General features: G+C 40.4%; 1 protein-coding gene across 1 annotated transcript in view; it reads right to left on the reverse strand.

Moving 5' to 3' along the window:
• The window catches only part of CCDC85C (coiled-coil domain containing 85C), a 197,324-nt gene that overhangs the window by 58,064 nt on the left and 122,185 nt on the right, over positions 1-17,075 (reverse strand). Inside the window, exon 2 of the mRNA XM_020812903.3 lies at positions 5,840-5,916. Within this exon, the coding sequence (XP_020668562.1) occupies positions 5,840-5,916 (77 nt within the window). The remainder of the gene's footprint in view (positions 1-5,839; positions 5,917-17,075) is intronic.

Genomic DNA, 17,075 nt, shown 5'->3' on the forward strand with positions numbered 1-17,075 from the left:
AAGAGACTCTTGAGGTAGAGAAGTCCATGGCTCCCATGTTTTATGGCAAATAAAAGCACTCTGTATTATTGTGGTTGTTGTAAATGGCAGATGGATGATGGTCAAGGAGGTGCAGAGTCATGAAAGTGTCTCAAACATTTTTTTTAAAAGCATGATGCCACAAAAGTTAGGGAAGTACTGAATTAGACCTAGGGTTGTAGCTCCTCACTTATCTCTTTCTTATGCAGAGAGACTAATTTTTCCTGCCTCACCTACAAGGGGGCAACATATTGTCTGCCACTCTCGATTTACAAGAACACTTTTTATGCATGAATAACAGAAAAGAGTACAAATCTGTAATAGCCACTGATTTGTTTCATGGACTTTAAGAATTAGAAGCATGAGATGGCTTGCCTGCATCTTTCCAAACAACCATTCAGTCCTTCTGTGGGAGTGTGATTTACATCTCAAAGGGAAAGGACACTAGTTTTGCACAGGGGAATTTTGTGCAAATTGGGAAGACCTTGATGGAAATGCTCCAATGCTGCTAAAAGCTCCAACGCTGGAGGCATTCAAGAGAACATTGGACAGCCATCTGTCAGATCTGCTTTTATTTGGATTTCTGCACTGAGCAGGAGGTTAGACTCTCTACAGCCTTATATCCGCCTTCCAATTCAATAATTTTATGATTCTCTGAAAAATGAATTCCTTATCATCTTTTGTAGTGGAGTCAAAGAATCCCACAGGACTTGGAATTTTCTTCCTTAATGTGTATTGTTGAGCCTAGACAAGCTCAATTGGTAAGAATGAAGAATTTAGTTAACTAACCCATCTTCCCATCTCTAGCCAGGCGTGCGAGCTGTTCCATCACACCTCCTTGCATGAAGCTGGAATACCTAAACCACTCTGTAATTTGTTCAGGGTGCTGTGCAAATGCAAGCTCTGCTCTCTCCTTCGTTTTTTCTCCCAATAAATCAAAGAAACAATCTAGTGCTTCCTTTCACTTAGTCTCTCTGGTTGTTGGGAGAGAAAAAAAAGTCAACACTTGGAAGGGAAGCTTTTAAAAAAAGCATAGATCAGAACAAGAGTGATTGCCATTTACAATTTATAACTCTGGGTTTCCACAGTTTCCCCATATATCTACAGTATGGTACATCCCTACAAAAATAGCAAATCACTGCAATAATCAATTGGCATATTGTTACCATTTGAAACTCCGATACCCACAAATTCCTGGGAATAGAGAAAATACCATAAGCTAGCACTGGGATGGTAATTACATCAGGGCCAGGTGGCCCTCATTGAAGACAACATTCCATATAGTGGGAGGGCAACATCCAAAAAAGTCATCTATTAGAGGTAGTACTAAGACAAAGTCCTCATGAAGACACAATTATCAGGTTAGCAGGGTCTCCTGCATGGTAGCAGCATGTTTGACTTACTGACCAGGATCCTGTTGGTATTCCCAACTAGAGTATACCCACTGAATCACTGGGTCTGATACAAGTGTTGAATCATCACTCAAGAACTGATTCAGTAGATCAACTCTGGGAGGGACCTGCAACAAGACTTAAACCATTTTGCACAACTGATCATAGTATCATAATTTGGAGTCACTTAATATGGTCTAAGCCAGTGGTTCTTAACCTTTGTTACTCGGATGCTTTTGAACGGCAACTCCCAGAAACCCCAGACAGGACAACTGGTGGTGAAGGCTTCTGGGAGTTGCAGTCCAAAACTCCTGAGTAACCCAAGGTTAAGAACCAGTGGTCTAAGCAACGTATTCACGAGGAGCCCAAACTTATAAATTTACAACTTGCTTCTGACATATGGTGATCCTAACAGGGACTACAAAGCATGTGAAATATTCCAAGTGTGATTTACCTTTGCCACACACATAAACCTTGTGAGTTTCCATGACCAATCATAATATTTAAATCCAAGCCTTCTGCATCCCAGCCCAACACTCTTTATTTACTACACCACACTGATTCCACTTAGATGTTTAATTGCTTTCTGAACTGTAGCTAATCCTCTTGCTTCCTTCCAAGCCTTTCCTTTTAAAACCACTCTTGGGCATCTGAATTTACTTTTGACTGCTCCTCACAGAAACAATAGTGCTGCTCAACTCTGTCAGCCCATTCTTCTTTAAAGCTGACAAATGTTCCCTGGAGTAGTTTGGAGGCTAACAAGACCACCAGCTGAACTGGATCCTGATCCTGAAACCAGTGCGCTTTTATCCTTTCATGATGACACAGAAAGCTTCTTAGAAAGCTGGCTGCTCCCTGGTAGGAAGCTGTGTCGACAGGACCCCAAGAGTGATGAAATCTGAGGTTCTAAGTATGCAACAATGCCCCTCCATTAAGAGATTAGCGACTCACTGGTGATTATGTAAGTCTACCTGGCCTCTTTCCAAGAGCTAAACAGCAGAATCAAACTACTGCTGCATCTAAGGTAATTTGATCTTCTTACTGCAGACTATATTGCAAGTCAAGCCTTGTAAAAAACGAAGAAAATAAAGTTTTCATGTTGTAAGGAAGCCCCCAAGACACAGAGACCCTTGGCTGGAGGTGGGTGCCTCTCCCAGGAAACCTGTTATTTGATCTGTTTTGGAGGTGCTCTGAGAAATGTCAAGCCTCCCTTTGTATCTTCAAAGAAAGAAGGAGTTCACATCAAGATTTCTAAATGAGCCCCATCATTCCACACTCCTTGACATCTCTCTGTAGTCTTTCAACACGTGTGGAAGACAGAAAGCCAGACCCATGTGAATGAAAGGATACATTCCAGAGTGAACCTGCCATTCCTTTGAACCTGCCATTCCTGTTGCTAGTGATACTGTTGATGTATCTCAGTGAGGCTATTCACTTTAGTCCTAGATGCTTTAAAAAATATATTTTTTAAAAAACTCTGCCTTATAATTCAAATAAGCAGAGGGCCTCTGTTTTTAAAATTCATCCCATTCACGCTTCCTCTTTCATTCCATACAGCATGATCTTTTCACCTATTTGTTTAAATAATGTAGGTCATTACAACTTTTTGAACAGTACAGAATTAACATTCTTATAGACTTATGGAACTAGCAATGAAAGGAACAGGGATTCTGTTTAATCATCCCACTATTATACCTCAAGTCTGGAAAAGTTTGGCCTACAGTTCCCCAAATCCTCAAGCCAGAAGAACTGGGGAGATGCAATTCAAAAAAGTAACTTTTGCAAGCTTTGTGCTAATCAAAGAGCACATACTCTTCATCCATAACATCACAGGTTAAAAACACAGGAAACTGTCTTATATAGTCACACTATAATGCTGCTTGGCCATTTTCCTTATCTGCAACCTGCACTCAAGAAATAATGTACTATCTCCCCACCCCTTCTTGTACACTTTTACAAATACTGTATAGATCAAAAGTCTACAGCATCCTACACTCATGGAAGTGCTCTTCAAGACATTACAATCTCATTTTTCCATGAAATAAATAGGGTCTGGTTGAATAACCATCAAGGAATACCCCAGGTAGAGCGAAGGAAAAAATCCTACCTGAAACCAGGTGAACCCTAAACCTCCAGAGTGTCCAGAGGACCCTTAATATTCCTTCAAATAACTTGCTGCCATCACCTGCTAATTTACAGAAGAGTGGCTGGACTTTCTCGTGAATAGATTTAGTTTCACCATTCAAAAGCAGCATACGAGATGAAATCACCCAGGTCAGAAACCAAACCAGTTATATCAACAGACATATAATGACTGACAAGTCAGAACATACAGAACAAGTAATCAGCAGATGTAATATAAGAAATAACTTGTGACTACTGTATAAAGACATCAGCTCCATGGCACAGTGGTAGAGCAAGCATACTGTCATTCACAAAAGGTCCTGGATTCGGTCCTTAGTATTTCAAGGTTGGGAAAGGCTTCTTTCTGAAACCTAAATAAATTTGCCAGCAACTCATGTAGATGAGGGGTAGGCAATCCTTGACCCTCCAGATCAGTGGTGTCGAACTGTGGCCCTCCAGATGTTCTTGGACTTCAACTCCCAGAAGCCTTCACCACCACCTCTGCTGGCCAGGATTTCTGGGAGTTGAAGGCCAAGAACATCTGGAGGGCCACAGTTCGACACCACTGCTCCAGATGTTTATAAACTTTCATCAGCTTCACCCACTGGATGGCCAATGGTAGGTGTCCATCCAAAACACCTGGAGGTCCAGTGGTATCCACATCCCTGGTGTACTCCTCCCAGAATTACTGTCTTTTCCAGGGAATCTTGCCTTCTCATGAAGTGTACAAATTATGATTGCTTCAGTTTTGTCATTTTTGCTTCTAGGAAAAATTCAGGCTTGATTTGATCTAGGACTCACTTGTTTGTCCTTCTGGCAGGTCCAGGGTATCCATAAAGCTCTTGTCCAAATCTGCTGAGATATCAGCAAAACTAAAACTAAGCTTTCACTCTTCCAAACAAAACGCTAATAACCCTATATCTTGCTTCTAATAACAGCAGCTATATCCACGGCAAACAAGCTGTGTGTGACATACACACCTTGTTTTTAAAAAGGCTAATCACACTTCTGGAAGTGTTTTGAGCCTGAGAAACAAAGTACAGTGCAGACACACATCTCTCTCTCTCTCTCTCTCTCTCTCTCTCTTTCTCTCTCTCTCTCTTTTTTTTTTTTTTTTTTTTTTTTTTTTTTGAAAAATATCAGGAAAAAGATCCAGCAGCAAATGTGGTGGTGGGGCTTTGGGAGCTGCCATAAGAGAAAGGCTGGGAACTGCATATGGTGTACAAGCGACATATAGTCCATTCCTCTATGATGGATGAGGATGTGCAAGTTCTTGCATTAATCCTTCCTTACATGCTTCTCAACCTCCTTTCCAATACTCGACCCAATTCACCAACACATTGTACCTCCTTTAACCCTATATGGACTGAGATTGTTATGCTAACTAGTCTTTTCTATTCTGTCATGTTATAAAAATGATTTTTAATCAAGATAAACCTAATTCTCTAAGAACTCCATCAAATTCCATCTGAAACATGTCTTCAGCTATTACCTAATCTGAGGTCCAACTGCCAAAAACCTAATTTTAACTTGGGTTAAGAGCATCATATATAAGATGAATGCCCCTGGTTAAGCAGTTTTTTTAATTGCCCTTGGACTTTTCACCTATTAATTGTTGATCCTGCTTTTGACCTCCTATAAAAAGGAGCAAACAGATAAACTGCCCTACCTATTTGTATCGCACACAAAGCCAGAATGAGTCAAGGAAAGTGCATACTGAATGGAAAGAACTAGTTACAAAAATTCAGTCTGTGGTCTATTGCTTAGCAACAGACCATGCTATCCAAAGGAGCCCATCAACTTTTTTTAAAATGACAAATATCTCCCCCTTCTTGAAATAAAAACAACATCTCTTACAACAATAGAAGTATATTGGGATTCATCCTTAACCTTTCATCTAGAAGATCATAGTAATTTTCAGTATACACTGCCAGCCTTCCCTTGCTTTGACATGAAACCACAAGAGTGCAGGAACCCCCCCCCCCATTTCTAGTGGACATTTGAAACCCCCTTTTTAAAATTTAACAACTTAACTAGCATGAAGGTAGGGAGTCACCTTATTTTGGACTTTAAATGGAAGCATTGACTGGGATATTTTGGGAATAATTTCTCCCACTACCTGTGATAATATCACAAATAATGCTTTTCCAAATCTCAACACAACAGGCTCAACAAAGCAAAGAAGTTGGTCTGCTAACAGTCCCATCATTGCTTATAACATTTCTCTTATCAACTGATTTACAGCAGTCATTACCCCAAGTACTCCCTACCTGTTTTACTTTACCACATGCTATAAATCCACTTACCTGGGAAAGAAGTTTGTTATCATCTTCTAGCAATTTGACTTTTGTTTCAAGTTGTCTGATGTAGTTGGATGATGAATCTTTAAAGGAAGGAAGGGAGACAAAAAAAAGAGAGAACAAGAGATTAACCTTCCCAGGAGATGGTGCTTTAAAGTCAAACAAGATTGCTTCACAATTAGACTAATGTTTCCTCTCAATGGAAGGTAAAGGTCAAGAGTAGAATTTGAGAACAATGCCTCCAGGAACGCTGGGGCATTTCACAGTTTGAAGCCATTAAAACAACAAAGATTGAAAAAATGAAGAACATTTAAAAAACCCAGAACCCAAAAAAGGCATCCCACACACCACTGAGGCTTGTGCCAATGATACCAGACAAGGCAGAAATAACAACTTTCCAACCAGTCTCAGCTGAAAACAACACTTGAGCCATTTTTTTAAAGTATTCTACCCAGAAAAGGGCAAGGAGACTCCAGATATCTTTATGCAGTTAGTTTCCTTCAAGAGAACAGTTCATCACTGTTCACAAACATCTACTTGTTATTTTGAAGGGCCATGAAGAAGGGAAACAAAAGAAAGAGGATGGTTCAAAATGTATTAACAACAGTCTGTGGTTTTAGATTACAGTATGTATGTGAGTTCTATTCACTTGTCACATTGTCCTTCTTGGGAATCCTCACTACAACCACCTTACATGGTAGGTCAGAAACTGAAGATGACAGGTGGTGGAATTCCTAAAGTAACCTAAAAATGTGTGGTGTCAACTGTAATTTAAGGCAATAAGAGGCAACCATCTCAGGCGGGAGATGGGGGTGGAGGACGGCTTTGGTAGCTCCCCTCTTAATAGTTCCATCTGCGTCCCTGGGCTCTGGCCTTTCCCTTCTACTAAAGAGGCCAGTTAGGAGATGTAAAGCAGAATTGTCTTACATCTCTTGAACTGGTCTCTGGTATTTAGGTGTAGAGGGAGGAGCTTTTCTAATTATTAGTGTTGAAGTCCCAACAATTTTCATACATGGAATTGGGCGGGGTGGGGGATCTGCCCTGCTGATACGTTGACAGCCATAATGAGGTTCAATCTAGGGAACGCCTGCTCACATTCTTGGCTCTCACACAAAGCACAATTTCTCCAAAGGTTTATCAAACCCAGCACTCTGTTTGTACAGTGGGCAAAGTACCCCACATGCAGGATGTGACCACAACAGCACCCTCCCATTCAGTCTTCTCTAGAACACAGTATTCTGAGAACAGAGCTTAGAAGTGATTAGTTACAACTAGTTGTTTGTAATTAGCTCCTTTCCCTGAAAATGTTATTATTATTGAGTTACACTTTGGTTGTACTTTAACAAGAGATAATATCACTCCTTATCTGATGAAACTAACTTCCTAATTCTTCTGATGATTCTGGAGAGATGACCTCACTAAATGATGGAGGAGGAATATTACATGTTCAAGTGCTGGTTTATTCTAGTTTGTGCTTTTGTTGTGGGTAGATGGAAGGGAAAATGTGATTTCTACCACAAACCAACAGCTTATATTATAATTTAACAAAGTAACTAAGCAGAGTCAAATGAGGTCTTCACCACCACCACTCAGGCTAAAAAGCATTTTGTAAAACTGTTGTAGCATTTAGACAACAACGCTTACAATGATCTACTTCTCCCTTTGCTCTCCACCAGTACTATCTTAAACAGATGACTTCATTCTGCTTAAAGCCGAAAGCCGGCTCTATTTCCCATAACAAAAAACCCCAAAATTAAAAAAAACAAAAACAAAAAACCAGGAAATAACCAGGAAGGGAAATCAGGTCCTATTGTATGCAAAATATACAATATCCATGATTGAGTTCCAGCTCCCTCCATGTTCCATTGTCATGTAACTAATGCATTTTAATGAAGAGCAAAGCGAAAGCAAAATGTGTTGCTTATATACCACCTCACAGCGCTTCAAGCACTCTCTGGGCGGTTTACAAGTTAATTATGCAGACTATACATTGCTGCCGCCGCCTCACCCCCACCCACCCCTGCAGCAAACTAGGTACTCATTTTACCAACCTTGGAAGGATAGATGACTGAGTCAATCTTGAGCCAGCTACCTGGGATTGATCCCCAAGTCATGAACACAGTTTTGGCTGCAGTACAGCAGTTTAACCACCGCACCATGAGGCTCTTGTAGAACTTTAAGAATTTAGTTTTATTTGCATAAGCATTGGTGGACTGTAGTTCACTACCTGATGAAGGGGGCTGCTGTCCACGAAAGCTTAGGACAAGTAAAACTCATTAGTCTCTAAGGTGCCTCAAGACTTTTCATTGTTTTTGCTACCAGAGTATAATTCACTGCCTGGAAACTAATACATTTTTGGAAACTATCAGTTAACTTTATAGTAACCATGCCTTTTATACATAAATAGACATGTCAAGTGGGACGTGGTGGTGCTGCAAGGTCACAAGACCAGCAGTCGTAAGATTGAATCCATGCGACGGAGTGAGCTCCCATTGCTTGTCCCAGCTCCTGCCAACCTAGCAGTTCGAAAGCAAATAAATGTGAGCACTGTAGATAAATAGGTACCACCTTGGTGGGAAGGTAACGGCGTTCCGTGTCTAGTCGCGCTGGCCACGTGACCACGGAAATTGTCTTTGGACAAATGCTGGCTCAACAGCTTGGAGACGGAGATGAGCACCACGCCCTAGAGTCGGACACGACTGGACTAAATGTCAAGGGGAACCTTTACCTTTACCTTTAGACATGTCACAGTTGTAACAGCAGGCGGGGTTTCTTCCCACACACACCTAACATCATCAGGATCACATAAGGCTACAGGTTAGAAAATCAGCCCCTGGACCCCCAACGTAGGTTTGCCAGTCTTGGTTTAGATTGAATGTCATGCAAACCATGCCTTTGAATCAGTGATAAGAGTTACAGTACAACCCCATATCTGTGGGGGATTCATTCCAACCCCACCCCAACCCCACGAATGCTGAGAACCGTGAATAAAAGTGAATTCTATACATATCATGGTAAAAGAAAATAATCCAAAAATATGTATTTTTACCATGTAGTGCCAGATCAGTGGGGACTCTACATTATCCAGGAAGAACAGACTGAAGCCTATGATTTTGCTTATGTTATACAACAGGATTTCGGCTATTGTATTTTGAAGTTGCTTACTTAAGACTCCATGTCACATATTTTAAGCTATTTATACTTTGACATTTATACTATTTGTGGGAAGGAGACACAATTTGTATTTTGCTCTGTTTGACGTATTTCCTGTTGTTTAAAATACATCTCTTAAACCAAAATGTTCCTGTTTTATTGACATGTCTGTTTCAATTTTCTGAGGGATTCCCCTCCCCCCCCCATATAGCTGGACATATATATTTCTTTAGGTTCTAATCAATTAGATTTAATCCACCATCTGTCTGCCTTCCAAAAAATATACGCATGCATTCTTTTTCCTGTTTTCTATTTTAAATTCCGAAATAAATGTCTAATGATCACTAAAAAGGCACCTTCCATCTGCATTTTCAGATTTGCCAAAAACATTCCTGGTTCCCAATAAAATCAGGGCAGCACAGCATCTCTTGATAGTCTCAGTAACGGAAAGCCACACTCTATCAAACCATCACCTTGAGACCTTAAACACCATTTAAATTAAATAAACATTCAAGTTTTTAGATGCTGGCCTCTGCAAGGAAACACAAGGCAATCATCATAAAATTCAATCTAAGGTAGGCTCAGCAAAGGTGTCCAGGACGGTAGGAGAGCAAAAATGAACAAACTAGGTTGATGCTAGTACTGGATATTCAGCCTGTGGAAGGAAGTCTAGCCCATGGCTCTCTCTAAGACTAACATCCACCATTCTGTGAGCATTACACATCTATTGGGAACACTTAACACCCTGCACTTAATTTTAAAATACAAGGGTAGGATCTGCAATAAATGATAGCAATGATGAATTTAAAAAGATAAATAAAAAAGCCACTCTATAATAAGGAAACTAGGTTCCTTCCTTCCTAAGTTTACATGAAACTGGGCTCCTACTCTGTAAATACTATTGTGCAGATTAACATATTCCCTCCTTCCCCCTTTTAAATAATAATCTTACATAATAATCTTGAACTCCAGAGCTGGAGGGGATCCTATGGATCATTGAGTCCAGCCCTTGTCAAGGAGACTCAGTGGGGAATCGAACACTTAACCTCTGGTTCTGCACCCAGATAACAAAACCACTGAACTATGTGGCATGGGGGAGAGACAACTCCTACCTACAATTCTAGAATGTGGCTTTGGGTACAAGAAACTGGAATGTAGCTTTGCAAACCAATACATTATCACTGTAATCAATAAAACTCAGTTACAACTTCATCCTTTTGTGGTTTTGATTTGTTTCTGAAAATACAGTGGGGTCTTGACTTGAGAACTTAATCCGTATTGGAAGGCGGTTCTCAAGTCAAAAAGTTCTCAAGTCAAATCTGCATTTCCCATAGGAATGCATTGAAAACCATTTGATCCGTATCTGCTCTTTTCCGTCCATAGAAACTAATGGGAAGCTGCTATTCAGGGAAGGCAGGGAAAATACAGCCCAGGCAGTACCAGGCAGTCTGAAGACTCCCAATCCACTCTCTAAACGCTGGGAGGAGTGAGGAAGCAGACAGGCACCCTTTTCACTGGCCAACAGTTAACCGAAAGTTCAAATTTTGCACTTTCCCTGCCTCCCACGTGGGTTTTTTTCAGTTCTTAACTCAAATCTAAGTACTTAAGTCAAGTCAATATTTTCCTATGAGAGTGGTTCTTAAGTCAAAATGTTCTTAAGTCGTTCTTAAGTCAAGACCCCACTGTATACTTTTCTAAATCCTTCTAATATCATCGAAGCTACCAACATGAATTTGACCAAACTTCGGGAGGCCGTGGAAGACAGGAGGGCCTGGCGTGCTCTGGTCCATGGGCTCACGAAGAGTCAGACACAACTAAACAACAACAAATCCTACTAAACCTTCATGATGACCAGTATCAGTGCTTGCAAACCACCACCCATGCAGGCAAAGGTTGATGGGGATTTGAAGATTTAATAACTTGCGGGGGGGGCTATCTCCATCCCGCCCCCCGCTTAAATAGAGGAACCAGCCTCTTAAGTTTCAAGCAGAATTTCAGAAAGGTACTTTCTCGGCTCGCAATTCTAAAAGCTCCCTAAACAAGCATGGCTACTTGTACACCAAAAAGGGTTAAGTTGGAGGTATGATTTGTGTAAATTTAGAGACACTAGTCCGTTATGCTCACATGCTGAAAAACAAAACTTAATAGCCAGTTCCATTCCCAGCAGCAGGGCTGTAAAACCTGAACATCCTCTTCTCACCTTGAGAACCTGAAATTCTAATTATATTCAATGGTCCAGTTTCCACATATGAGACTGGAATTAGGCTAATTAAAGAAGCCTTGTTATTACTCTCATGATCATGCAGATATGAACATAAAAATTGCTCCGGCCTCAATTGAATCTAAATTTCTTTACTCTCCAAGCTGACGAGGTCATTTCTGTGATCATTATTACAGGTCAAAGCAAAGAAAAACAAATAGCAGTAAAGTTTTTTTTTTAATTAAATAATGGGGAAGCCTTTAATGCTACAAGGGAACAAGGGTGAATTTTTCCATGAGATGGTCCAGCAAATTTGGATCCATTTATGAAAAAGAATAAATCATTTCATCTCATGAAAGCCAACTTCAGGCCTTTGGGTAACGTGAACTCTTCTCCACCAACACAAATGCCTATTCAACTGCTTTCTTTCTCAAGGTATAATTTGTACCGGATTATGGGAGAAGATGACTACATGAGTGAGTCTTGAGAAGTGCCCTTAAATGCAAACCTCTGGTACAAGCTTGGCTCCACACTGAAACAAAAATGTGAAATGTGTTTTGGAACACAAAGAGTACAGCCACTAAGCACTGCAAGCTTGAAATGCTCATATTCACTCATCCAGGTGAGGTTATTTGGAAGTTGAGTCATGGCAACTGGACTTCTTTCTTGTTAGGTTGAAAAGTTTCCCTACTCATTCAAGTTGTTTCTTCAATCTGAGGGGAGTTGCTAGGAGACCCCTGATATATCCTGGTCATCCCTCCCCAGAAAGATCAGGACCACACCCACTAGAAACACTATTAACAACTCATGACAATAGGTGGAGAAAGACTGCAGAAGTGGGATTTTTCACTCCTCGCCCCCAATCCTTTGTCCATCTAAGAAACCTATTCAATCAAGGGGAAGTGAAATCAACTTTTCCTACCAACACTCCTCAGACAGAAGAAGCTACTTGGATGAGTAGCAAAACATTTCAACCTAATAAGAAAGAAGCCCTTTTGCCGTGATTCAACTTCCCATGTACACATGTTAACACATATACAAACACATCATAATCACCTAAAAAATGAATATGCATGGTTTAAGAGCAGTATTGCCAGCCAAGTAATTGGGACTTTCCAATCAGATTTCACAACTGTAAGATGTGGTGGTGGTGCAGGTTAAACCGCAGAAGCCTCTGTGCTGCAAGGTCAAAGACCAGCAGTCGTAAGATTGAGTCCACGTGATGGAGTGAGCTCTTCGGACAAACGCTGTCTTGGAAACGGGGATGAGCACGGTGCCCTAGAGTTGGATACAACTGGACTAAATGTCAAGGGGAACCTTTACTATGAACTTAAGTAATTATAATCATGTGCCATTGTCGATTCAGACTTATGGCAACCCTTTTCAGGATTTCTCTTCTGGGGGTGCCCTGGTACAGGCTGGCTCTATTCATAGGAGGCACAGTGGGGGACCAAACTCCCAACCTCTGGCTCTGCAGCCAGGTACCTAATCCACTGAGGTACAACAAAAGCGAATAAATTGAGCTTGCCAATGCAATGAGAACTGCATAAAGCCTTGTTTGCATTTCCCCCATTAGCTCACACATCCTGGCACAGGTTCTTACTATGTTGCAAATTCCAAATCAAATCCAAAGTTATACTGAAAACATTTATAGTAAATGCCACTTCATTAAATTAATTTGGTGAATTTTTTCAATGTCTATATTTTAAATTCTCCAAGCATGGAAGAACAAGATCAAAATTCACATGAAAAAAAAAAGGGACAGAAAGAGAACATATATTTTCTACTTATCAATAAATGTGAGCTGAATTATTTTATGTATGATGTGACTTAATATGACATACACATAAAGGCAAAGGAAGCACAGGATAGCCAAGGTTAACCAAGGACACAGTTAAAAACCTAGTTAGCTCGGACATTTTGTATTATGAAACTTCCTGAAAATAGCTCCTTCTCTTCACATCTTCCTATCCAATATATAACTGAAGCCTTGCCTTCCAATCCTTACTGTTCTGAAAGGTTCCTGAACTTCTCCACTTTAAGTATGTAAAGAATATTCCCTTAACTCTCATTTATTTTGGTTGTCTTGATTTGATGAGGTACTCTAGACTCGAAATGTTCAAGCTTTGTGAGACTACTCCCCTTCAGCCGAGATAAAGAAATAAAGAGTGTAGCTTGCTTCCCCATTGAGCCTTCCGCATTTTTTATTTATTTATTTATTTATTTTTTTTGCACTCTGCACTAGGGTCCTTTCCCTTTGAAAAGCAAAACCTATACGTACAGGAAGCACAGAATAACTGGCTGATTTATTTAAAAGATGTGAACACTCCATCCAATGTTTGTGTTTAATTTATAAGCCACACAATTAGTGACTGTACAAACAAACACCACCACCCCACCACCACTTCATTTCCATAAAACATCATATTTCTAATGTTTAGGAATCCATGCAACAAGCCAGCAGCCATAATGATCCTGTGCAATGTGCATTATTTGTGTTAAAATGTTATTTGAGCTAATGATGTGCAGTTTGGATTTATTATTATTTTTTTGACAGTACAAATCCCATAATTCTCCTTTTTGGGGATCCCTTCTCCAGGACCCACACCTTACAGATAGCTAACTTGTGCTCACTTGGAGAGAAGACCCAATTGGCAACCTTCCTGGCGCCAACAGGTGTAACTTCCTGTTGGAAAAGGAAACTTTTCACAATTTACTGTCTATAAGGTCTGGGTCCTGCAAGAGGGATTTCCAGAAAGGAGAAGTATGGGATTTGTTGTCCAAAAATACAAAATACACATCCCTAATTTGTACAGTGTTGCATAGTTTGTGGAATAAAATCTCTCCAGCTGTTGAGAGACACAAAATACCTCACCCAATCATGGGGGGGGGGTAATAATCTTGCGGCTCCTTGCTCATCCTTACACATGAGAGTGAGACAAGCAAGGAATTCCATCCTTACCAAATCTGATTGTTACATTTCTACTCCCTCAGGAATGAAAATCAGATCATACTGACTGTGCTTCAGTTGAGACAGCAGGAACACACACATTTTGTGCCAATTATGCATGGGGTATAAACTGACCTGCATTCAAATCACTACCTTTTATTTGCCAAAATACGTAAAAAGAGAGACACAGTCATTCACCAACCGGCTAGATCTATATATTTAAATCCAGACAGGCTCACATAGACCCTCTAAGTGGCCACAGTATTATAGGAGTTGTGGTCCAACACCATCTTGACAGTTACTAGTTTTTACACTATAGGGGAAGGAAAGAAGAATCAAAAGCAAGAAGCAAGCACGGTTGGGTTTTGTGAGATTGTGAGCGTTTGCTCGCAGATATTATTGGTGCTGTAAAGAAATGGACCTGAAAGACAAAAAAAAGAGCCAAGCATCCTCCCTTCCACCCTCCCACTGGGATGTTTCCCTTGTTTGATTAGGTAAGTCTGGCACAGCAAATTATTTTTAATTTTAAAAAGTAGCTTTAAAGCACATCAAAAAGTGCTTGGAGAAGAACAGATGTGGCTTTGTGTTTGACACACAGGCCAGCCCATCAGTGCTGTGCACCACTGCAGTCCGGGAAAGATATTTTACCTGCACCTACTGTGGGACCCAAGACCATCTAACAGCCGATGTGATACATTCATTGCTATATTGACTGGGGTACAGAGTTTGAGGGACAAGTCCCCACTCAGTACAGAAGTCCTCAGGTCAACTTGGGCTCATTACTCTCTCTCTCTCTCTCTCTGCCCCACCTGCCACCCTGATCTTGCCTGAAGGAGTCTTAAGGCTTCTTTATCCTCCCCTCCAATGAGACAGAATCTGATCATGACACCATGCAGCCTGGACTGGCTAAGCCACCAGGAGCCCGTTTTGCCTCTCTGAATGTACTCTGCTCACTCAACAAGCTAAAGTTAATCCAGCACATATTAGTAGTTGTGGTTCTGGTTTGAACGATTCAATTTTCCCAGTAGAACCGTAAATACTTCATAGCCACTTTCTTCCTGTAATAAAGGCTAATGCAAATACAGTACAGCGGATTTTTGGTTTATGGGAGGCAGTTGCTACTGAAAGCATAAGCGCCCTCCTCCATCACACAAATTCTATGCAGGCAGGCTGAAAACTCTGTTGGCCTATTTCTCTCTCATATCACACTGTCTGTTGCCCTAATTTTTTTTCTTGTGCTGTGAATGATTCTGACACTTTTATTTCCACTGCATTGTGCAATGACCTTTCCATCAAACTTGGTGTCATGCAAGGACCTCCAGACGGAACCAAGTAAAATATTTTGCTCCCACTGGGTCTCAGTGAGTCTGTTATCTTACCTCTGCTCCCTGGTGCAATATTTCAGATTCTCTGGGTCTGCTCTTTGACAGGCCTCATGAGAACAACACTTAGCTTAAAATACAGACCTTGTGCTCTCGTAAAGCATGCTGATTTATTAGCAAGGTCAGCTCTTTCACACCATGACCAAAGAGAGGGTGGGAGTTTTTTTGTTTGGTTTTGTTTCCTAAAGTATTTATCTGGGAATGCCAGCTTGCAACATTAAAAATAACCATTGAGGCTTCCTTATCTTTTCTTTCTTTCTCTCTCTCTCTCTCTCTCTCTCTCTCTCTCTCTCTCCTACTGTTCTAAATATATAGTTTTATACATTTTCGTAATATTATATTATTTGTCCCTCTTTTCCAGGTTGCAGAGTGTGGCAAGGATGAGCGGAGAATAAAAATAAAAACGGATGGCTTGGGTAATTTTGCTGCAGATGTTCAGGATTTTTGAAATTTAAAAAGGATGGCAAGTTTTCCTCCCATATTTTTGAAAAATTTCATCAATGTGTACAGGTTATATTTAAAAAAACACACTGAAATTCTAAACAATGGATTTTGTATAATTTTTCCCCTTTCTTTCAGGGCATCATAAAGTTTCTACCCTTACTGCCTGCTTGAAGGCACACACAAAAACGGCTTTTATTGTCAAGAACCCAGCAGGTCATAATATGCATGTGACAGACTGTGCTAGACTATGTGAGAACGAGGGACCATTTACAGATACTGTACTCATGTCTCCACTTAATAAGAGAAGATATGAGTGGGGAAGTACTTCTCTACACAGTTCACAGTTAATCTGTAGAGTAGACTCACTACCACAAGACAGACAATTATTGCTGCCAACTTTGACAGCTTTAAACAGGAACTGATGGAGGGGGCATCAAAGGCTCCCCTCTTGGAGGCAATATGTTTCTCTACTGTATCTTAGTTGCTGAAGAACATGTTATGACTTGAGCTATTCCTGCTGTGGGATGCACAGGTTGGAAAATGAAGGAAACAGACAAGCATAAGATCTCTTCATTTGAAATGTGGTGGCAGAGGACAGTTTTAAGGACACTACAGACTTTCAGTAAGACAAATAAGTGGGTTTTAGACTAGATAAAGGCTGAACTGACTAAATGACTAAACTGAGCCTGTCATTCTTTGGGCATATCAAGGGAATACAGGACTCAGTAGAATAGACAATAATGTTAGGAAAAATTGAAGGCAGTAGGAAGAGAGGAAGTCCAAACATGTGATAGACTGATTTAATCAAGGAAGCTACAGTCTTTATTCTGCAATATCTGAGCTGGGCTATTGATTATAGGATCTTTTGGAAACCGTTAAGTCATAGGTCACCATAAATCAGAAGCAACTTGACTGTGTAAAATATGAGTTCCACTTCTAATACACACTGTTTTGGGGTGGCCTGCTTTTGAATGAGGAATTAAAACCGATTAGCTTTATAAAAGACCGGCATTTAACAGTAATGAAAACCACTAGCACCAGGTTTATAAGTTATAAGTAGTAGCTTAATTATCTACAATTTTGGATGCCTGCTTTAAGGACTCTTGAGGACTC

Source organism: Pogona vitticeps, chromosome 1, assembly GCF_051106095.1.
Source record: "Pogona vitticeps strain Pit_001003342236 chromosome 1, PviZW2.1, whole genome shotgun sequence".
Classification (NCBI taxonomy): domain Eukaryota; kingdom Metazoa; phylum Chordata; class Lepidosauria; order Squamata; family Agamidae; genus Pogona; species Pogona vitticeps.